Consider the following 21,541-nt stretch of genomic DNA (forward strand, 5'->3'; position numbering starts at 1 on the left):
GACAGAGCCGAAATATCATTCTAAAGGCCGATGCACATTACTTTCTGCCGCGTAATGTATACAGTTTCGCTATGTTACCGAGGGGCGAGGAGATAGAAATAAAAAACAAAAATTACTTGCTCCGTGCTTTTAAACAAGGCAAAAATCACAGTTCCGATTAAATAGAAATCTATTGACATAAACTCAATATATATTTACATATTAATGATAGTGCATAAGCAATCAAAAGTTAATTTTAATGAACTAACGTGACATGCGCGTGAGGGCGTTTGTGCACTCATCCGTATTCGGTTCGTACCCGCGATTCTTTGAAGTGGCCGCCATACAAATACGTCCTTCAATCACGTCGCAACGGATTGACGTGATTTTGTGCATGGATATAGTCAAAGACCTAGAGAGTGACATTGAGGCCGATTCTCTTGTACACAATCTCTAAACTAAACTAAATTAACGGGTCTAAACCTGCCGCTATCCTTTTCCGCAAGCAACATTATGATAGGGATAGCAATAGATTTAGACGTGTCATTTTAGTTTAGTTTAGAGATTGTGTACAAGAGAATCAGCCCCATAGGCTACTTTTTATCCCGGAAAACCAAAGAGTTCCCACGGGATTGTTAAAGACCTAAATCCACGCAGACGAAGTCGCGGGCATCAGCTAGTAACAAATAATGATATAACAATTTCTTACATAGTCAATTTCCACTATAATATTAAACTATAATAATGAGCCGTCTTAGATAAGACTTAACTACTATAAACTACTTATTATGCAAGGATAACCTCTTTATGTTCTAGACAAATACATACATATACATATTATTATTATTATTAATTAATAATATTATTAGTAGAAATTTTCTACTTTTTCCTTCACTGTTAAAGCAAGTGATATTTGATTACTTAAAACACACATAACTCCGAAAAATTAGAGGTGCGTGCCCGAGATCGAACCCCCGACCTCTGAGTAGGAGGCGGACGTCTTAACCACTAGGCTATCACAGCTTAAAATTATTATTTACAAGTGCCAAAATAAAATTAACTACATATTATATATGTATCTATTATGCTATTTAACAAAAATCTTGTTCAATTCCTATAATATTTTCTGACTACCGTCCAATTATATTTTATACTTCGATCAATAATGTATCAGATATGGTGCCCAATAGCAAAAGTGCCTAGAGTCATTTTTATAGCGTAACTAATTAAAATTAACAAAAAGAAATTAAAATTTCCAATATTTTAGTTTAAAGTGGCCTTACACTATCTATAGAAGTTAGTATAGCGCTCTCTCTGTTACGTAATCCCATACAAATGACAGATACAAAAATCTCAGTGGGCGTTGGCCATTTTGAGGCACCAGTGAACTTTTTGAAAACACTGCTATGATTGGTTGTTGCCTCAAAATGGTAAACGCCCCCTGAGATTTTTGTATCCGTCATTTGTATGGGATTACGTAACAGAGAGTGTGCTATACTTTTCTGTGGATAGAGTATATCTAGTACAATATTGATCGAAGATTTTTTTTATATTATGTATTGTTTACTTCCGGAACTTATCGGCCTTATAGTGCAGGAACCACATCAGCGCGAACAGACAGCTGGGCGGACTGGGGATGGGGCCGGTGGAGCTCACCATCTCCTCCACTTCCGGAATCGATTTCTCCACCACCTCTATTATTTCGTCGTCTACGCCGCCACCTGGAATAATACATTCATAAATATTTATTTAAAAAAAACTTTGTCTTCTCATCGTCAATTCCTCAGTGCCTGAAGACGAAAGTCTTTAACGAGTGTGTTCTTCCCGTCCTCACCTATGGTGCTGAAATGTGGACAGCCTTTTTCACAAATTCAAAGTAGCTCAGTGAGCCATGGAGAGGGCTATGTTAGGAGTGTCTCTGAAGGATAAGATCCGTAATGATGAGATCTGCAGGAGAACCAAGGTCACTGACATAGCCATAGCTATAGCATAGACATAGCTATTAGCAAGCTAGCCGTATTCTATATATTATATAAAAGGAAAAGCTGACTGGCTGACGGACTGATCTATCAACGCACAGCTCAAACTACTGGATGGATCGGGCTGAAATTTGGCATGCAGATAGCTATTATGACGTAGACATCTGCTAAGAAAGGATTTTTGAAAATTCAACCCTTAAGAGGCTACAATAGGGATTTGAAATTTGTGTAGTACACTCGGACGAAGTCGCGAGCCTAGTAATAAATATTTCAAAATGGCTGTCAAGAAAGTAAAATTTAATTAAAAAGTGTTATTTTTTATAAGATGGTACGGAACCCTTCGTGTGCTGATCAGACTCACACTTGGCCGATTTTATGAATTCGGCTAATTGCAGCATGTTACATTGCTCCAAATACCCGCAGGTAATAAGTATAATACTGATAAGAAACTCAATAGCAAATTAACTAGCACAGTATATTTTACCACCATACACTAATTGACTGGTGCAAATTAAGTTAATCAACTCATTAAATGCAGTATAATAATCCATACTTAATATTATAAATGCGAAAGTGTGTCTGTCTGTCTGCTAGCTTTTCACGGCGCAACGGTTCAACCGATTTTGACGAAATTTGGTACAGAGATAGCTTGCATCCCGGGGGAGGACATAGGCTACTTTTTATCCCGGAAAATTAAAGAATTCCCACGGGATTTTCAAAAACCTAAATCCACGCAAACGAAGTCGCGGGCATCATGTAGTACTATTTAACTTTCTTTTGTAGATTATTTTCAACTACATACCTTATTAGCAAAACTACAAGGACTAGCCTTGTAGGCATGATGACCTAAAAACTGTGTGAGGTATAAATGAATTTAATTGAGTGGTGATAATTGATAGACTAGTGGTTAGGACGTCCGCCTTCTAATCGGAGGTCGGAGGTTCGATGCCGGGCATGCACCTCTAACTTTTTGGAGTTATGTGCGTTTTAATTAAATATCACTCGCTTTAACGGTGAAGGAAAACATCTTGAGGAAACCTGCATGCCTGAGAGTTCTCAATAATGTTCTCAAACATGTGTGAAGTCGAAAAATCTGCATTTGTCCAGTGTGGTGGACTATGTCTTACACCCTTCTCATTCTGAAAGGAGACCCTTGCTGCGCGATGGGTCTGTGATGCGATGATGATGATGAAGTTAAAATATTACCTTGTTCAGTTAGCATGTCATCAGTCACTTCGCAGTAGAACAGTGTCTGCAGAGCACCCTGCACTCCCACACCAGCCCTGAGGTTAACCAAAACTATTGTCTGGTAGGGAACTTTTCAACAATAGATAGATAGATAGATAGATAGATAGATATAAATACTTTATTGCACACAAAACATGAGATAAACAAGACAAAAATCAAAGAAACTAAAAACTAAACACAATTGTAAGTCTTTATCTATACCCATGCAAAAATCACGTCCATCCGTTGCGACGTGATTGAAGGACAAACCAATAAACAAACACACTTTCGCATTTATAATACTAGATGATGCCCGCGACTTCGTCCGCGTGGGCTTAGGTTTTTGATATTCCCGTAGCCCACGTCCTTTCCCGTGACGTCAGCTAACTCTGTACCAAATTTCATCAAAACCGCTTAAACTGTTGGGCCGTGAAAAGCTAGCAGACAGACAGACACACTTTCGCATTTATAATATTAGTATGGATGGGTAGTGATAGTATAGACTAAATAAAAAAACAAGGTTCCGACGAATTGAGAACCTCCTCCTTTTTTTGAAGTCGGTTAATAAAATAAAATAGCCTTTATTCTCTAATACAATTAGTTATACATCTTATATTACTAACTAACCGTATTACTAATTCCTTATTTCCTATTATTTAATTATCCTATCCTACATAATTTATTCTAAAAATTGGTAACACCAGCAATTTATAGATCAGGTTGTCCTCTTTGGACATAGGCCTCCTCTAGACTTCGCCATTTTTCCCTGCCTAGCGCCAATCCGCGCCAATAGTATAGACTAGCACTCTGATAAATACATTTGCTCAACCTCACCTATAGGATGTAATCCTCTGCAATTTCTCCAGAGGCACGTCGTACCCACATTCCTCCAGCACCTCTTCTTTAGCTATTTCCTCTACCGGCTTGTCCTTGTCTATGATGCCTGCGCACATCTCTAGGGCTATGCCGAGTGCTGCGGGGTACTTTGTCGTGTCTATCAGTTTCTGTAGTCTGTCTTGAGGAAGGACGCGGTTGTAGTAAATTGCTGTTAACAAAAAATATTTTTTTTACCCTAGTATGACCAAACCAACTACAGTGGACCCCCAGTAATCCGACAAACATTTTGCAGGGCAGTGTTGGACTATCGAATTTGTTGGATTACAGAGTACTGCCTATGACCCCCTATAATCAGGATTTTTTTACAAAAGAGGTCTAAAATATCACATTTTTCTTTAAGTGTCAGTGTTTTGTGATAAACAGTAAACAATGAACACACACTAGACCTCACCGCTATCTTCTTCAATACCTACCACATACTATTTCTTACATTTTTATTTTTTAAATATTATTATTAGTTTGTTTGTTATGTTTAATGTTACACTGTAGCGTCTAAACTACTGATCCGATTTTAATGAATGAAGTTTTCATTGATTTGTTACAATGACCTGTGTGATATTGGCCACACTCACACTTTACACTTAAATCTATACTAATATTATAAATGCGAAAGTGTGTCTGTCTTTCTGTCTGCTAGCTTTTTACGTCCCAACCGTTCCGCCGATTTTGATTAAATTTGGTACAGAGTTAGCTTATATCCTAGGGAAGGACATAGGCTAAGAGTTCCCATGGGATATTCAAAAACCTAAATCCACACGGACGAAGTCGCGGGCATCATCTAGTTCTGTATAAATGCTATACTTAATTACATATTTAAGATTTAATTTGTTAAGCCCGTTCAATATCTAAGGGGCCCTCATAGCATGTATCCGGTATGTTCCTTTACTACCTACTACCTTTTTATTCAAGTGCTTTTATTTAGCACAAATAGTTAGAAAGTTGAAGCTTAAAATAAAATTCACTTACCAGGTCGAAATTGCTTCACGAATACCATAACATTTCTGGATATATTGAAAACAATGATCGCTACACTGTCATGAACTTCCAGCAGGTCCCAAGTCTTTTCCATGCCATTCTGCGTGTAATTAAACCGGAAGGGCTTCACGTACGGAGAGTCCGGCAGAGGAGAGAGGTAGACGTTCGTTAAATCTTCCATTATTTATTTAAATATTCTTATTTAACTTGGAAAAAACTGTGTAAAATCAGCCACACAATGTGAGTAATTTTCCGGCCTTTTAAAATTGTAAGCAAACTTAAACTGGCACAAAATAATTCTACGAACTCCTAAATTTTATAAGTTAAATTAAATTACGATACGTCTTCTTGTGAATGCAATAGAATTTCTGGAATTACTAAACCGCAAAGCAAAACAATTTGATAAAATACTAAATAGGTATTTGTCGCATATCGGGGTTGTCGTCTGTCTTGTCAGTGTCAGCCATCTCATCACAGAGTACATTGTATAGAGACGTCAGCTAATCTTTCGTAGTGGCGCCATCTGTTTCTAATTGTAGTAACTATTGTATGTAATTTATTTTTAATTTTTTCCGGCCTTGGATACTAGTTTTTTAAGGTCAACTATATACGTATAACAGGTATAACACGTGTGCCGGTTTGATTCATATATTATTTTTATAGGTAGTGACTTCAAAGAAAATACGAATCAAAAATTATAATCCCGCTTAGGTACACGTCGCAATATGGCAGAAATTCAGTGTTATTCTTAGTTCGGCCGCATTATTTATTATTTTATACATTGAAAGTAGTACTTTCAGTACTAAAAGTTGAGGTAATAAAACAAAACCCGTAATTTATTATTTAAAACTAAATTTTCTTTTTTCTTTATACATGATTTTTGTACTGCATTCTCTATAGGTATTAGGTTATGTTGAATTTAGCATGAATTTATAAGTGAATATCCCAGCAGTACACTTGAATGGATGGATCACGGATGCAGTAACACTGCGTAAACAAAAATGTGGCACAAACATGGATGTCAAGGTTGCTATAGTACCCTTATTATAAATGCGAAAGTGTGTTTGTTTGTTGGTTTGTCCTCCAATCAAGTCGCAACGTGCAACGGATTGACGTGCTTTTTTGCATGGGTATACTATAGACTATACATATAGTCTATGGGTATAGATATAGACCTAGAGAGTGAAATAGGCTACTTTTTATCCCGGAAAATCAAAGAATTCCCTCAGTGTTTTTAAAAACCTAATTACACGCGGATGAAGTCGCGGGCTTCAGCTAGTAGCATAGGAGTAATAGTGTCCTGTGGCTAGTAGCACCTAGTAGTAAATAAAACTTTTTGAGTCGTAGAGATCTTCTGCTTCTTAATTTGCTTTATGGGAAATCGTAGAGATACCAGACTACAGTGCGACAAGCTTAGCGACAAGGCTCTCTTGCCACTTGATTGACATTGACAGGGGGGCGCTATTGGAGAACAAAGACTTAGAATATTCAAACAAGAACAAAGGGGACACTTGACGGCACCGTTAGTTCCGATTTCGCCACGCGCCAAAATAGCCTTGTCGCACCGTAATTTATTTTTTGATAAAACGCCATCTAGTTCTAATTGCACAAACTAAAATTATGGAGATTTTTTATACTAAACAACATTAGTTCTATCTGTTAAGACCCTGCATCTCATTTGACAGTTGACACTCTTGACAAAAAGAGGTCTCTGGCATGGATGGCATCAACAAGCATCAACTTCATAGAATTACAACGGCCCAGCTGCGTTGGATTCCAATTTCTAAGCCAATATTGCTCACTAGATTCCACATGGATTTCATCAGTGGAACCATAGACCACGTCCATAAAGTAGAGCATAGTATAATAATAGACACGATAATAGACTAGCTTGTAGAGAGACGTCATGTCATCAGTCATTCATCTTCATCATTCATGTCAAAATTGGTCAAAATCAAATGTCAAATTTTATTTATGAGATTCTGGAAAATTTTGGGATTGCTAAAAAATCTCAAAATAAGTGTCTGGTGCAGGCGAAATTGTATATTTATCATAAAATAGGACCAAAGTTTTATCATGCATGAGTAACACGCATTGTACTAAGACAACATGTCGAAAAACGAAAAGACTACTAAGACCGGATTTGTGATCAAACTATCCAGCGATACTGTTCAAAAATTAGCTGAAGAGGAAGAAAAAAGCAAACTCAGCAAAGAAGAGAACAGTACAGACGCATCGGAAAAGGTTTTAGAACAGGATGTCATTGAAAAAAATGTAAGTGAACAACAACCTACAAAATCTATAGACACTAGCGAAGCTCATGTGAAAAGTGATAATGATTTGACAAGTACGACGAAAATACCCCCAAATCAAACTGACAATGAGAAATTAAAAGAAAAAGCTGAAGAAAAACCAGATAACACTTCAGAATCTAAGTGGGGTGATTACGCCCCATACATATCCTATGAGCGAGAGGAAGCAATCTATACAGACCCCACATCTCACCAACAATATTCCTGGAACAAGGAGACCAACTCTTGGGATGCCAAAACAGAAGTCCCAGGTCGTACGTACAGTTATGAGGATGACACTCATGTGTACACAGAAGCTGATGGATCAAAATGCTTTTGGGATGAAGAGAAAAAAGCATGGATACCTAAAGTTGACGATGAGTTCTTAGCATACTACCAAATGTCGTATGGATTCGTTGATAACGCACCAGCTGAATCAAAACCAGAAAAAGAGGACAAGAAAAAATCTGAAGCAGGATTGAAAAGAAAGAGTGAACCTCAGTGGTTCCAACCGTCTGAAGAAAAGAACACAAAGGTGTATGTGTCAAACCTACCGCTAGATTTAACTGAAGAGGAATTAGTCAATTTCATGCAGAAGTGTGGGCTCGTTGAACGAGATCCGACAACGCAAAAGATGAAAATCAAAATGTACATGGACAAAGACCAGAACTGTTTTAAAGGTGATGCTCTCTGTACTTACATAAAAATTGAGTCTGTTGAATTAGCATTAAAACTTCTTGACGGTAGTGATTTGAAAGGCAACAAAGTATCAGTTGAAAAAGCACAGTTCCAAATGAAAGGAGACTACAACCCAGCGCTTAAACCTAAGAAGAAAAAGAAGAAGGAATTAGAAAAAATAAAGAAAATGCAGCAGCAACTCTTCGATTGGCGACCAGAGAAGTTTATAGGAGAACGATCGAAGCATGAGAGAATTGTAATTGTCAAAAATCTATTCAGTCCATCAGACTTTGATAATGATGTACAGTTAATTCTTGATTACCAACAGGATTTGAGAGAGGAATGCAGTAAATGTGGAGAGGTTCGGAAGGTTGTGCTGTATGACAGACATCCTGAGGGAGTCGCTCAGATTACAATGAAAGAACCGGAACAAGCTGATGCAGTCATTAAACTTATAAATGGTAGGTGGTTTGGCAAACGACAGATCACAGCTGAAACTTTTGATGGAAGGACTAAGTATAGGATAGCAGAAACAGATGCAGCATTAAATCAGAGAATAAATAAGTGGGATAAGTTCTTAGAAGGTGGTGAAGAAGGCAAAACTGAAACACCTACACCTGCAGATGAAACAAACAAAACTATTGAGGTGCCATCAGATGACTCCAATAAATCTGAAGATACAGAAATGAAGCAGGATGTAGAAGAGAGTGATGTAGTAACAGAAACAAAGGAAGGTGAAGCGGTAAATGAAACTAGTACATAAGTTTATCACTGTAAAATATTTTATTTTAAATAAAACTATTTTTGTTTTTGCTTTTATGAATTATGTTTTATTTAAATAAACATAGTTTTCCTCTGAGGTTGATTTCGTTAAGTAGGTGTTCAAGTCAATCTAATGTGAAAGTAACTTTACTAGTTTTTAACAAGATTATATTATACCTAAGTAAAATTATAACAAGATAACTATTAACTGTACATTACACCTTTGTTGTATTATGTATTTTTATTTATTTAACAGGAAAACCTATGAGGAAAACTTACAGCTAATATGAAAAAAAACCGGCCAAGTGCGAGTCAGGTTTGCGCAATGAGGGTTCTGTACTACAGTCGTATTTTTTCGACATTTTGCACGATAATTCAAAAACTATGATGCATAAAAATAAAAAATCTGTTTTAGAATGTACAGGTGAAGACCTTTCATATGATATCCCACTTGATATAGGCACTCACTTCGAAAGTTAAAAATACTAATTATTACTTCATGACCACAATTTAATTTTTTTTGTGTGATCTAACCCTTAATTCACGGTTTTCAGATTTTTTCCCAAATTTCAGCTATAAGATCTACCTGCCTGCCAAATTTCATGATTCTAGGTCAACGGGTAGTACCTACCCTGTAGGTTTCTTGACAGACAGACAACAAAGTGATCCTATAAGGGTTCCGTTTTTCCTTTTGAGGTACGGAACCCTAAAAATGAATAGGTACAAAACAGAAGAAGATTGAAGCTAATGACAAGTTTTCACAGATCGAGGAAGAAGATTGAAGCTAATTTAATGTCCATTGTGTGGACGCACCCTAAAATTACGAAAGAAAATTAAAATATTGTCTATGATATACTTTAAAAATCCAAAGTACTAGATTCCAGTGCAGAAAAAAAAGTCGAATCATAAATAAAGAGCCGTCATGTTGTCTGACATGACATGACTGACTTCAAGTTGCATACACAAGAAATCTAATTTGATTCTACAATTTCTTAGTAAAAAACATACAATAAACAATTCTACAATCAGCCAGCTAATGAGCTGATCCAACTAAGTACTTCTGAGCGATGGGAATAGCCTGTATGTGGTCAAACTCGCGTGCGGGCTAAGTGGACACCGAAGGGGATTCTCAGGCGGTCTCGATGAATAATAACAGGATATGATAACATGGCCGTGCAATCGGACTCTGGCGGGAAGGACGACGTGAAGACCCAGTTCGTGACCCGGGAAGGGACGTACCGTTTGATGACGCTGTCGGAGTATTCTCGGCCTAACCGTGTTGGCTACAGCAGTGGAGCAGGCTCGACGCATGTGCGCGTGTCACTGGTGACCCTGCCCCCGGGGCCGGCGGGTGGAGCGCCCGGCTCCGACGGACAGGGCTCCGACGACAGAATCTGCTTTAATCACGGGAAAGAGCTCTATGTTTACGTGTATCGCGGTGTTAAGAAGGTATGGCTATACTTATACTATGTTTACGTATTGCAGTATAAACTAATATTAGTGTTTTGATTGCATACAGTGGATAACAAATTTGAGTTCAGCACAGGTCAGGTCGGGACTTATCAGTAATCAGTAGGTATAGGTATTAATTAATCTTACCTAGTGTTCTACATAGGACAGCATTTGTTTATAGCCTTCACATACCTACATATTGACCTATTATAGATCAATGCCAGTGCAGTATAATGTTGTTGATTAATAGTTGAAGTTCTGAACATATTGCCCAAGGATATATATGTGCAGAGCACATAGTTCGTAAAACCGATAGACGTTGGGGTCTCAAGGTGTTGGAATGGCGACCTCCCACCGGAAGATGCAGCGTTGGAAGACCCCCACTAAGTGGATGGATAACATCAGACGAGTTGCAGGGAGATGCTGGATTCAGGCAGCGCAGGACTTTGGCTTGTGGAAGCCCCTACAAGAGATTTATGTCCAGCAGTGGATGTCTATCGGTTGATGATGATGATAATGATAGTGTTGTCAAACTCAATAATACAATTTAAGAACAGTTTAGACAATCATACAAAAAACTTTACCCCTTTTTAGAGTTCCGTAGTAAACAAGGAACCCTTATAGTTTCGCCACGTCCATCCATTCTCAGTTAATCTCAGAGACTATTAGTGCTAGAAATCTGTAATTTGGCATGGGTATAAATATTAATCACGCCGACAAAGTGGTGAAATAAAATTTTGATAAATATTTTTTTTTAGGGTAGCTCCCCTACATGTAAAGTGGGGATGAATTTTTTTTCTCGTCTACCCCATAGTGTGGGGTATCATTGAATAGGTCTTTTAAAAATACTGTGGGTGTGGGAACATCATTTTTAGATTTCTAGATCTGTTTGTAAATATGATGTTTTAAAGTGCTAATTTTTATTAGAGTCAAGTGTCCCCCCCTCTATCAGCCAAATGGTAGTATATAGTTACGTGAAAAAACTCACAGCAGTAGTATATAATATAATCAATTTTAGAGGAAATTATCATGGCTAAGTAGGGTTCACAGGTTAAGGGGATCTGTTTAATTCTTGTTTGGCTTTTCTTTGGTTTAATGTGGCTCAAATTACTTCACCAAAGTCACATAGGTCTTCAGCTACTGTATTTACAATAATGTATTTACTTCACAGATTGCTCGGTGAAGTAAATACATTATTGCATAATGAAGCACTTATACCCAATCAGCGGAGTAGTACAATGACACTAATAATATTATATAACTTGCTGCTACATATAATTAAGTAGAAAGTGTTTTAAGAGGCGATTTCTTATACAATCAAGATAATATTCCATTATAATTCCCGCAAATTGCTATTGCTCCGGAACCATGTCTCATTAACATAGAAATGACGTCATTCTGACGTCAGCCGAAATAAAAATATACCATCAGCTCGAAACTTCAGTCTAATGCTGACGTCACTAAAATAGCGGCCACGCGCATTAGCAATTTGCGGGACTTATACTAGATGATCCCCGCGACTTTGTCGTGATATTTCATTATTCCTTGAAATGCACATAATTCACAGGTGTGCGCGGAATCGAACCTTTACCCTCCGAATTATTACTATCGCTTCACTTCCGTGAAAACCTCAATATATTCAGGATTCATAAGTTTTTACAACAGCCAACAGCTGACCTCTAAACCACTGTGCTATCATGGCTTTTAGTACATCAAAATATTATATTACATATATCATATTATTGATGTTTTGAAGGGCAAAATCATAAATAAGTAAGATAAAATTTGCATTTCAATGACACTGATGAATATCAAGCTATCAGTTTGCAATGAAGTCAAAGGAATTCAAACATATAAAATAAGAAACGATTTCCTTTATACGTATACATATAACAGCCATTGACTTATATATTACTTCGTATGGGCCATTGCACAAATAAAATAGCACCGACTCAGTGGTGCTTTAGCACCGATGCAACCTCAGTGACGTCTGGATTTCAAACGGGTTGTTCGTTAGTATCTAAGAGGTGGAGCTGGTTCCAAAACAAATACAGTCTTGGAAAACAAATGCTTGGAAAAAAAATACAGTCACATATTATCTGTAACTGGAGAGCAGTTAGGTACCTACTGATAACACTCTAGTGTTGATTACAGAGGATGTGTTCAACACTTTAAAATGATTATGGTTGCACATTTTGGTGTTTAGTTGCAGGAAATGATGCTATAATACAGTAACAAACTCAATTTTTTTGTTAAAAAAATAATAAAAAGCTAATATCTTATCATCATTACCGGCTCACTACAGAGCGCGGCTCTCGTCTCAGAATGAGAAGGGTTTTGGCTATAGTCTGCCATGCTGGTCAAGTGCTGTTTGGCAAACTTCACACACCTTTAAGAATATCATGGAGAACTCTCAAGTGTGCAGGTTTCATCACGATGTTTTCCTTCACCGTTAAAGCAAGTGATATTTAATTGCTTAAAACACACATAACTTCTGAACCTTGCAAGCTAGTTTGATGGGGGGAGGGGTTTAATCATGGGAACTAATTATCCGATTCTGTATCTTAAATACCTGACTGACTGACTGACTGTTCTATCAACGCACAACTCAAACTACAGGACGGATCGGGCTGAAATTTGGCGTGCAGATAGCTATTATGACGTAGACATCCACTAAGAAAGGATTTTTGGAAATTCGACTCCTAAGGGGGTAAAATAGGGATTCGAAATTTGTGTAGTCCACACGGATGAAGTCGCGGGCATAAGCTAGTTCTATTGTATAAGTTGTCCTGTCTTGTTCTAGGCAGCAGATCTCACAAAGCCAGTGGACAAGAAGATGTACAAAGGCACCAACCCCACATGCCACGACTTCAACACGGTCACTATAACCCCGGAGAGTGTGTCCCTCATCATAGGGTTCTCCACGGGCCAGATACAACTCATAGACCCCATCAAGAAAGAATTGAGTAAACTGTATAATGAGGAGGTGAGTTCTGTTGTTCTTTTATCTCTTTTTTGCAAGGTGAAATCCATATTCTAAATATATAAAAGAAAAAGCTGACTGACTGACTGATCTATCAATGCACAGCTCAAACTACTGGACAGATCGGGCTGAAGTTTGGCATCCAGATAGCTATTATGACGTTGACATCCGCTAAGAAAGGGTTTTTGAAAACTCAACCTCTAAGGGGGTAAAATATGGATTTGAAAGTTGTGTATTCCACACGGACGATGTAGCGGGCATAGTGTGTCTGTTTGTCTGTTACTTTTCACAGCTCATTTATTAAACCTGTTTTAACGATATTTGGTGTAGAAATAGCTTGCATCCTGGAGATAGGCTATCTGTATCCCGGAAAATCAAAGACTTCCCACACAGAGTAAGTAAAATACTTAAATCGTCGTGGGTATCATATAGTACAATATAAAGTTTTTTTTTCCAGAGAATGATAGATAAAACGCGAGTGACGTGTATCAAATGGGTTCCGGGTTCCAGTAATCTTTTTATTAGCGCGCATGCGTCGGGGCAACTATACGTGTATAATGAAGAGCTAACGTGCGGGGCCGCGCCGCCGCACTACCAGTTATTTAAGCAGGGGGATGGATACTCCATACACACGTGCCGCACTAAGTCAACTAGAAACCCACTCTATAGGTGAGATATAGGTATTTATAGCCAAGCTAGCCAGGCCAGTTGACAAATATATGTTGATTGTAGGCTGCTAATTGGTTTTGAAGGCAAAGAAATGTTTATTTGTGTGGAATTAGTTGGTGTAAAGAGGTCTTTCAAACATTTCCAGTGATTTTATTTGCGATAATTGAATACAATTAGAGAGAAGAATAAGTCATGGACATCCTCAAATGGTTATTAGACCTTTAGCAACCTTTACCAAACCTTTTCATAACCGCACATGCGTCATCGTCAAGCAGGGATTCTTCTCATGCCGGTCAAAAAACACGCTGCTGACAGATAAAAAAAATTTGAAATACATAGTTACGTTTGACCCTTTCGGTATCCCCTCTGGATTTATTACCGACAATGGTACACAATTTGATTACTGTGTAATTTGTGTACCATTAACAGAATAATAAGAATGAACGTACAACTTAGCGATATCGTGTTATTTTTCTGTTTCATTCGTTTGGTAGTACTTTTAACAAGAATTCCGTCAACTTTCAGGTGGGTGATAGGTGCAGAAGGCAGCTGTATAAACGAGTTCGCGTTCTCGCCGTGCGGGACGAACCTCGCCGTCGTCTCTCAGGACGGCTTCTTGCGAGTGTTCCACTACGATACCATGGAGTTGATAGGACGAGCGAGATCGTATTTCGGTGGATTTTTGTGTGTTTGTTGGTCCCCTGACGGGAAATACGTGGTTGTTGGGGGGGAGGATGACTTAGTGACAGTGTGGTCGTTTAGTGAAAGACGAGTGGTAGCTAGGGGGCAGGGGCATAGGTCTTGGGTTTCCGTAGTAGCATTCGACCCGTACGTGGTCAGCTTTACTGAACCAGAACATGAAGAGGAGGACAAGAAAAGTGAAAGTGCGCAGTGTTATAGACTAGGGAGTGTTTCTCAGGACACGCAGTTATGTTTGTGGGATCTCACAGAGGACGTCTTAAGGCCGCCCGTTAGAGCGCGAGCGTCCGCCCACCTATCCCCGAATAGTCAAAATTTCTCCCCGAACGGCATACCCGGGACTAAAATCCCCGTTAAATGCGCGAAGACGAATAAAATCGGTCATAAACATGCAGAACTAAGTGGTAATGCATCCGGTGAACCGTCCGGGGCGAAACCTGCCGCGAAAACGAAGTCGAACAACGTTTCCACCCTGAACATCAGCGTTGGAAAAGCTAAGGAAGAAACGTCCGGGTCTTTGGGAGTCAATTTCACTCAGCGTCTCGCTGGGTTTTCGTTTGGGGAACGCCGCTCGGACCACAGACGAAACTTCAGCTTGACGAAACCTGCGGAGAAATCCGCGACGAATACTGTAGCTTTAAGGGGGAAAGCGGTGACTTCGGATAGTTTTGACCCGTTGAAACTGATCGGGACGCCGTCGTGTCCGAGGTTCGACGAGTGTCCTGTGCTAGAACCTTTGGTTTGTAAGAAGATAGCTCACGAGAGGTTGACGGCGTTACTATTTCGTGCGGAGTACTTGATAACGGCGTGCGCGGACGGTTGTGTGAACACGTGGGCTCGGCCGGCGAAGGCCCAGAACGGGGAGACGCGGCCGCGGCGCGCGGACAGGATCGATCTCGTCGATTAGGCCTAGCACCTTATTGTGATAGTTCTGAGTGATTAATGTAACCCGTGATAGTGCTTTCGTATTTTACAGATGGTTTTCGTATTTAAAGTACATTTCGATATATAAGCGATCGATATTCGGTTGGTCAAAATCAGTGTTTAATGAGAGTGATGTTACTATTATTCTCTAGATCTAATAGAAAAAATAGTTCATGTGCGAGCAAGAAAAAAATATAATGCATATACATGTGAGAGAGATAACATCGAAGTTTTTCTTATAACAAACGAATTAGCTTACTTTTAAATATAATAAAACTGGACCGAGCGAATCTGTATAAATACGAAAGTTTTGTTACAAGGGGACTTAATTAAACTAGTAATGAATAAATAATAATATAGTACTGATCCCCGTGCAGTCATAACTAGGTAAAATAATTACTATATTGTATAAGATCACTTTATTATACTTATATGTACAGCGTGTTATAATAACGTTATTATATTTTGTTTGTTGATAATGCAAATATTATGTACTATGTGAATATATGGCATACAATATTCTGTGCATGGAATTAAATCATTATTGTAACTTTATATTTTTGTGTTTGAAGTTTGTGGAACTGTGGCGTGTCTTTTGAAAGTGTTGTGAGGTTTTATGTAACATTATTATTATTCCATTTTAGGCTGATTGGATCGAGTGTGCGCTGAAGCTTTGCTGAACTTTTGAGGTTGCCCAAAAATAGTCTCATTTGAAAGTAGTTACGCGAATGGAAGATTTCTGAGATCGATTAACTTAACTGCCGTCCTATATCTAAAAATCCGTACTGCAAAAAAATCGGCCAACTGGTCGCATACGAAGGGTTTGCCATCGTACAAGAAATAACACTTTTTTATGGCGGCCATTTTGAAATTTTTATAATTTGTTATAGCGAAAATAAAAATAACATACAGAGTTGAAAATTAAGGCTCGCGAGATACAGCCCGCTGACAGATAAACAGACGGACGGACAGCGGAGGCTTAGTTCCGTTGGCACCCGTCGGGTACGGCACTGCACCCCGAATTTAGAAAAACTGATGTTTCTAAAAAGTTTGCTACATAGGACCAAACTAAACACTAATTACACTACTAACTCTGGTTATTACTGCGTAGTACTATTTTTAGAAGCTATTGTTAGGATCTGACTCCTAGTTAGACACCTAACTTTTCGATCTTGTTTCGAGTTTCCATCCTTATGTCGTCGACATTCCATCTACACGCACGAAACGTTTTGCGTCATCATTCCTCATTTGGACACTCTTTCACGATATGTGTTTCCTACCAATTACAACCCGGGTATCTTTAAAACGTGAGTGAATAGGCATCTTCTAGGTAAACGCGTCCCATCTTAGGCCGCATCATCACTTTACATCAGGTATGATTGTGGGCAAGCGTTCGCCTGTAATGAATAAAAAATAAAACTAGTTTACCTGTCTAGGATTTGTATGGATTACGTAACAGAGAGAGCGCTATTCTAATTTCTTTCCGCAGATATGGTAGATAAATGTAAAATTCAAAATGTCCAGCAAAGCCTCAGTTTAAGTAAAGAATGGTTGATTTATATAGCAATAGCGTCGAGATATGTACTGTACTGTATAGACAAGTGTATAATTTGTACCTAAGGCGTTTCTTTCCGGCTCACGTGTAAATACCTATATTTACACGTGAGCCGGAAAGGTTTAATGGCGTAGGTTTAATGGCGATCACAGATTGCTGGCCTTTACGTCACTTTTTTTATAATATAACTAGCGACCCGCCCCGACTTCGCACGGGTAGCTTATTATAATTTTCGTAGGAATTTCTAATTTTTTGATAATAAAATATGGTCTGTGTTACTCAGGAATAATGTAGCTTACGACTCATCATCATCATGATCAACCCATCGCCGACTCACTACAGAACACGGGTTTCCTCTCAGAGTGAGAAGGGTTTTAGCCATAGTCTACCACGCTGGCCATGCGTAGACTTTACACACCTCTGAGAACATTATGGAGCACTCTCAGGATTTTAGGATCTCAGGAGAATTCCTCACGATGTTTTCCTTCACCGTTAAAGCAAGTGATATTTAATTACTTAAAACGCACGTAACTCCGAAAAGTTAGAGGTGCGTGCCAGGGATCGAACCCCCGACCTCCGATTAGAAGGCGGACGTCCTAACTACTAGGCTACCACAGCTTTCTACTAGTGAAAGAATTTTCAAAATCGGTTCAGTACTTCCAGAGATTAGTTTCTTCAAGCAAACTTACCAACTTTACCTCTTTTAATATTAGTATAGATTACTTATGACTTCAGCTAAAATCATCTCATTTCAGGCAGGATACTCCTTTGCACGAAAATTGGGTTTTCCGTTTATCCATCCTAAAACAAACACCCCAGAATGTATACTCGGAAACGTCCTGTAAAATAAAAAATGTGACGTAAAAGCGGAGTAAAATAAACAACGTGGGCTTTTTGGGCGTCGAAACTTTATTTATTTTTATATTTTATTCGATTTGAAACGTTGTTGAATCGACCGACTCGTCTCTGAGACTTTATTGTTGTCGATTTTTGTAATAATTATATTATACTTAATGATTTTATTGTTGATTTATCGTGTTAGCTATCATTTATCTTTTCTATGGACTACCCTCCATCGCCCATTATAAAAAAAATAGAAGAAATTAGAAGCCATACACATGGTTAGGGCATGTTAGGGTTTGGAATACTCTTTCGAGATCAGATACCAAATTATAAGTAATCCGGGTATCTTTAAAATGAGAGTAAATTGGCATCTTTTAGGCAAACGCGTCCCATCTTATGTCACATTATTACTTCCCACGGTAGATAATTCGCTAACTCAGTGTCTAACACTGAATGATAGCCACCGAACTCATTTGACAATGGTTGGATGTATATTGCTGCTTCGCTAAGAGATATTTAAATAATTTTTCATAGAAAACCTTCAATGAAGTCAAAATATGAGCTCGGTGGCTATTATTCAGTGTTAGGAGATTGAGTTAGCGAATCAGTACGCAGGTTTGATCGTGGTCAAGCGTGTGCCTATAGACTCATTCTTTACACTCAGCACTGGTATTCATTCTGCTATATATATGTATATTGCATTCTCGCAAATTGGTAATGCGCGTGGCCGCCATTTTAGTGACGTCAGCACTAGACTGAAGTTTCGAGCTGATGGTATATTTTTATTTCGGCTGACGTCAAAATGACGACATTTCGATGTTAATGAGACATGGTTCCAGCGCAATAGCAATTTGCGGGACATAACTTGTTTGAATATAGAACTTGTACGAACCCGGGGCGTAGGTACTCGATATCGTTCAGTTTCACTTGATTGTTGCAGCTGCTAGTCTTACAACCGAATGTGATTCCGCCATTATACCCTATCCACGGAATGAAGTTAGTATAGCGTTCTCTCTGTTTGACTCTATCATTTGTATGGATTACGTAAAAGAGAGAGCGCTTTACCAACTTATCCGTGGAATGAGGTTAGTATAGCGTTCTCTCTATTTGACTCTATCATTTGTATAGATTACGTAAAAGAGAGAGCGCTTTACCAACTTATCCGTGGAATGAGGTTAGTATAGCGTTCTCTCTGTTTGACTCTATCATTTGTATGGATTACGTAAAAGAGAGAGCGCTTTACCAACTTATCCGTGGAATGAGGTTAGTATAGCGTTCTCTCTGTTTGACTCTATCATTTGTATGGATTACGTAAAAGAGAGCGCTTTACCAACTTATCCGTGGAATGAGGTTAGTATAGCGTTCTCTCTGTTTGACTCTATCATTTGTATGGATTACGTAAAAGAGAGAGCGCTATACCAACTCATCAGCGGAATGAGGTTAGTATAGCGCTCTCTCTATCATCTGTATGGATTACGTAACAGAGAGAGTGCTATACAAAACTTCATTACGTGGATAGGGTACAACAGTAAAATTAAGGAGGGTAAAAATATCTGTATGTCTTTGGTTGTAAAATCAATGGTACATAGTACATACTTGATATGAAATGTATTATAGTTCACACTTTACTGTGGCACACCCACAGTAAAGTGTGAACTAAAATACATTCAATTACACTCGATGGGAAAAAATTCGATAGATTCCCAACGAGTCACACTGTTACATGATTGGGTGTGACTCATTGGGAACCCATCTTAATTTCTATACCCAATATTTTTCATTATGCGTTTTGATAGATTTTCATATTTGCTACCAATTTCCTACTATGTAGAAATTCTGCAATTTTCTTGATTAATATAAAATATTATACGAAGCGATGTTTTGGTCGTTTGAAAATGCATAATATATTAAAAATATACTTACTTAGGTTTATACATGTTTATTTTGGTGACCTTTGCCATGGATCAAATTTACTTAATCCATGTTTAATCATTCAAAAAAAAATTGAACAAATGACAGTTAATTCGTATCTAAAAAAAAGAGCAAAAGTCCAGTCAGTTTTATTGAATTTTCTTTGATTTGAGTATTTGCCAGTCTGACCCGATATTTTGTTTTATGTATGTATATAGTGGATTAGTTATTAGTATAATATTATATTCGCTCGTAAAATCATGCAGTCATAGATTAACGATCATATAGTTCAGAAACGATCAGAAAACCTTTGGTGTATGGCACACCTGCCGAAAGTAGGTACAGCGCCGAAAGTTCGGTTCAATACGCTCGCAATGTTTTTTAAGTTACCTATGACACATCTACTGAATTTCGGACGCGTTCGGCGATTACTTCGGCTAGAATGTATTCAGTGTATGTATTTTGCATAGCAAGCGACTCATCACGTGACCGAAAGTTCGGTGCGTGTACTTCTTTTTCTAAGCCCTCTATAATAGCCAATATTGTAATTAAACCCATCTTTCTGGGCAATTCAACACGTCGCAACCGCACACCACAAAGTGACGACACCGGCTGACGACGACGCCACGTACCGCCGTACGTAATTTTACGTCGCGTAAAGCGCTGAACTAAACGCCCGGGCCGCCCCGTCCGACTGTTCGGCGCGTTTGGTGTGTCACACCAACCGAATATTACGACCGATAGTTCAGTCGCTGAAGTATCGGCGCCGTACGTTCAGCAGGTGTGTCACTACCCTAAGGTATGATTTGAGCAACGATCTGACGTCCTATATCTAAAAAGCCGTTGACCGCAAAAAAAAAACTGCCATACCCCTTCCAAGTTAGCCCGCTTCCATCTTTGACTGCATCAACACTTAACGTGAGATTGCAGTCAAGGGTTAACTTGAAAAAAAAATTACATTTTAAGTTATCGTCAAATAAATTGGAAATTTAGATAGACTGATCTTTCTAATAAACTTTGCTACGTAGGACTAAACGAAGAACTGTAACTAAAAACCTTGCTCCTACGTAGCATTATTTTATAGAAACATCAGTTTTTGAATATTCCCATGTTTTTTGACAACTTAAAAGTCCTTTTTTGCAGTTAGCGGCTTCTTAGATATAGGGCGGCAGCGATGCAGACTAGATAGCAGCATTGCTGCCGCCAGCAGCGGCTGACAAAATTGCTGCTGCAGTCTGCGGTCGGGACGGCGTGACGGTAGCACGGTAGACGGTAGAATCTATTACGGACTAGCTTTGAAACTTAACAGTATAACAATGCTACTAATGGGTACTACTAAAAGATAAGTGCGAGCGAAACAGACAGATAACTCGACGACTCAGTTAAATGCGTCGACTATAGCATTAAAATAATTATTGTGTAAACTATGACGGTTTCCGAACTGTATGTTCACTAAGCTGTGGCTATATTACGTTTGTATAAATATGTTTATTGTTTGCTAGTTAATAAACGAATGTTAGTTCCATACGAAGTTACTAGATGTCGCGGAATGCGATGCAATTAATTATGTAATATTAATTTATTGAAGTTTGTTCAAAACTAGTGAGACACGAATTATGAGCCTATCAAGTTAATAAATAGACGATTCTCTTTATATAATTAGTGCGGTTTTATTTTAAATTATTTTCCAGACCACCCCAATCTTCAAATCTGACAG

At 38.4% G+C, this 21,541-nt stretch overlaps 3 protein-coding genes and 1 long non-coding RNA gene across 5 annotated transcripts in view; 2 read left to right on the top strand and 2 right to left on the bottom strand.

The window, feature by feature from the left end:
• Nucleotides 1-112: 112 nt before the first annotated feature.
• Nucleotides 113-5,515, bottom strand: LOC117990526 (uridine diphosphate glucose pyrophosphatase NUDT14-like). 2 transcript variants are annotated; one of them, XM_034977972.2, is made up of 5 exons: nucleotides 5,395-5,501; nucleotides 5,049-5,274; nucleotides 4,020-4,230; nucleotides 3,165-3,241; nucleotides 113-1,700 (listed from the first exon to the last, which is right to left on the bottom strand). In XM_034977972.2, the coding sequence occupies exons 2-5, from the start codon at nucleotides 5,236-5,238 to the stop codon at nucleotides 1,543-1,545; spliced, it is 636 nt and encodes a 211-aa protein (XP_034833863.1). In that variant the 5' UTR covers nucleotides 5,239-5,274; nucleotides 5,395-5,501; the 3' UTR covers nucleotides 113-1,542. The 2 variants fall into 2 exon arrangements, with proteins under 2 accessions (XP_034833863.1, XP_069360802.1); XM_069504701.1 differs by lacking the exon at nucleotides 3,165-3,241 and having other exon boundaries at nucleotides 5,049-5,515.
• Nucleotides 113-21,541, bottom strand: part of LOC138403567 (uncharacterized) — a 161,167-nt gene continuing 139,738 nt past the window's right edge. The window contains exon 2 of the long non-coding RNA XR_011237827.1: nucleotides 113-391. This is a non-coding gene — a long non-coding RNA (uncharacterized lncRNA). The remainder of the gene's footprint in view (nucleotides 392-21,541) is intronic.
• barc (RRM1_TatSF1_like and RRM2_TatSF1_like domain-containing protein barc) lies at nucleotides 6,985-8,845 on the top strand. The gene has a single exon (XM_034977970.2). It carries the CDS (start codon nucleotides 7,167-7,169, stop codon nucleotides 8,787-8,789), a length of 1,623 nt encoding a protein of 540 aa, XP_034833861.1. The 5' UTR covers nucleotides 6,985-7,166; the 3' UTR covers nucleotides 8,790-8,845.
• On the top strand, nucleotides 9,718-21,483 carry LOC117990522 (WD repeat-containing protein 20). Its single transcript, XM_034977969.2, has 4 exons — nucleotides 9,718-10,237; nucleotides 13,044-13,226; nucleotides 13,681-13,892; nucleotides 14,418-21,483. The coding sequence occupies exons 1-4, from the start codon at nucleotides 9,956-9,958 to the stop codon at nucleotides 15,496-15,498; spliced, it is 1,758 nt and encodes a 585-aa protein (XP_034833860.1). The 5' UTR covers nucleotides 9,718-9,955; the 3' UTR covers nucleotides 15,499-21,483.

This window comes from Maniola hyperantus, chromosome 18 (genome assembly GCF_902806685.2).
Source record: "Maniola hyperantus chromosome 18, iAphHyp1.2, whole genome shotgun sequence".
Taxonomy (NCBI): domain Eukaryota; kingdom Metazoa; phylum Arthropoda; class Insecta; order Lepidoptera; family Nymphalidae; genus Maniola; species Maniola hyperantus.

What these genes read in the sequence shown, in the direction of transcription:
- barc (XM_034977970.2), top strand. Translation starts at nt 7,167, where the DNA reads ATGTCGAAAAACGAAAAGACTACTAAGACCGGATTTGTGATCAAACTA.
- LOC117990522 (XM_034977969.2), top strand. Translation starts at nt 9,956, where the DNA reads ATGGCCGTGCAATCGGACTCTGGCGGGAAGGACGACGTGAAGACCCAG. An exon ending in GTAAACTGTATAATGAGGAG is followed by an intron (nt 13,227 to 13,680) that starts GTGAGTTCTGTT and finishes TTTTTTTTCCAG; the next exon opens with AGAATGATAGATAAAACGCG. An exon ending in ACTAGAAACCCACTCTATAG is followed by an intron (nt 13,893 to 14,417) that starts GTGAGATATAGG and finishes GTCAACTTTCAG; the next exon opens with GTGGGTGATAGGTGCAGAAG.
- LOC117990526 (XM_034977972.2), bottom strand. Translation starts at nt 5,238, where the DNA reads ATGGAAGATTTAACGAACGTCTACCTCTCTCCTCTGCCGGACTCTCCG. An exon ending in CAGAGGATTACATCCTATAG is followed by an intron (nt 3,242 to 4,019) that starts GTGAGGTTGAGC and finishes GGTTAACCTCAG; the next exon opens with GGCTGGTGTGGGAGTGCAGG. An exon ending in TGACATGCTAACTGAACAAG is followed by an intron (nt 1,701 to 3,164) that starts GTAATATTTTAA and finishes GTATTATTCCAG; the next exon opens with GTGGCGGCGTAGACGACGAA.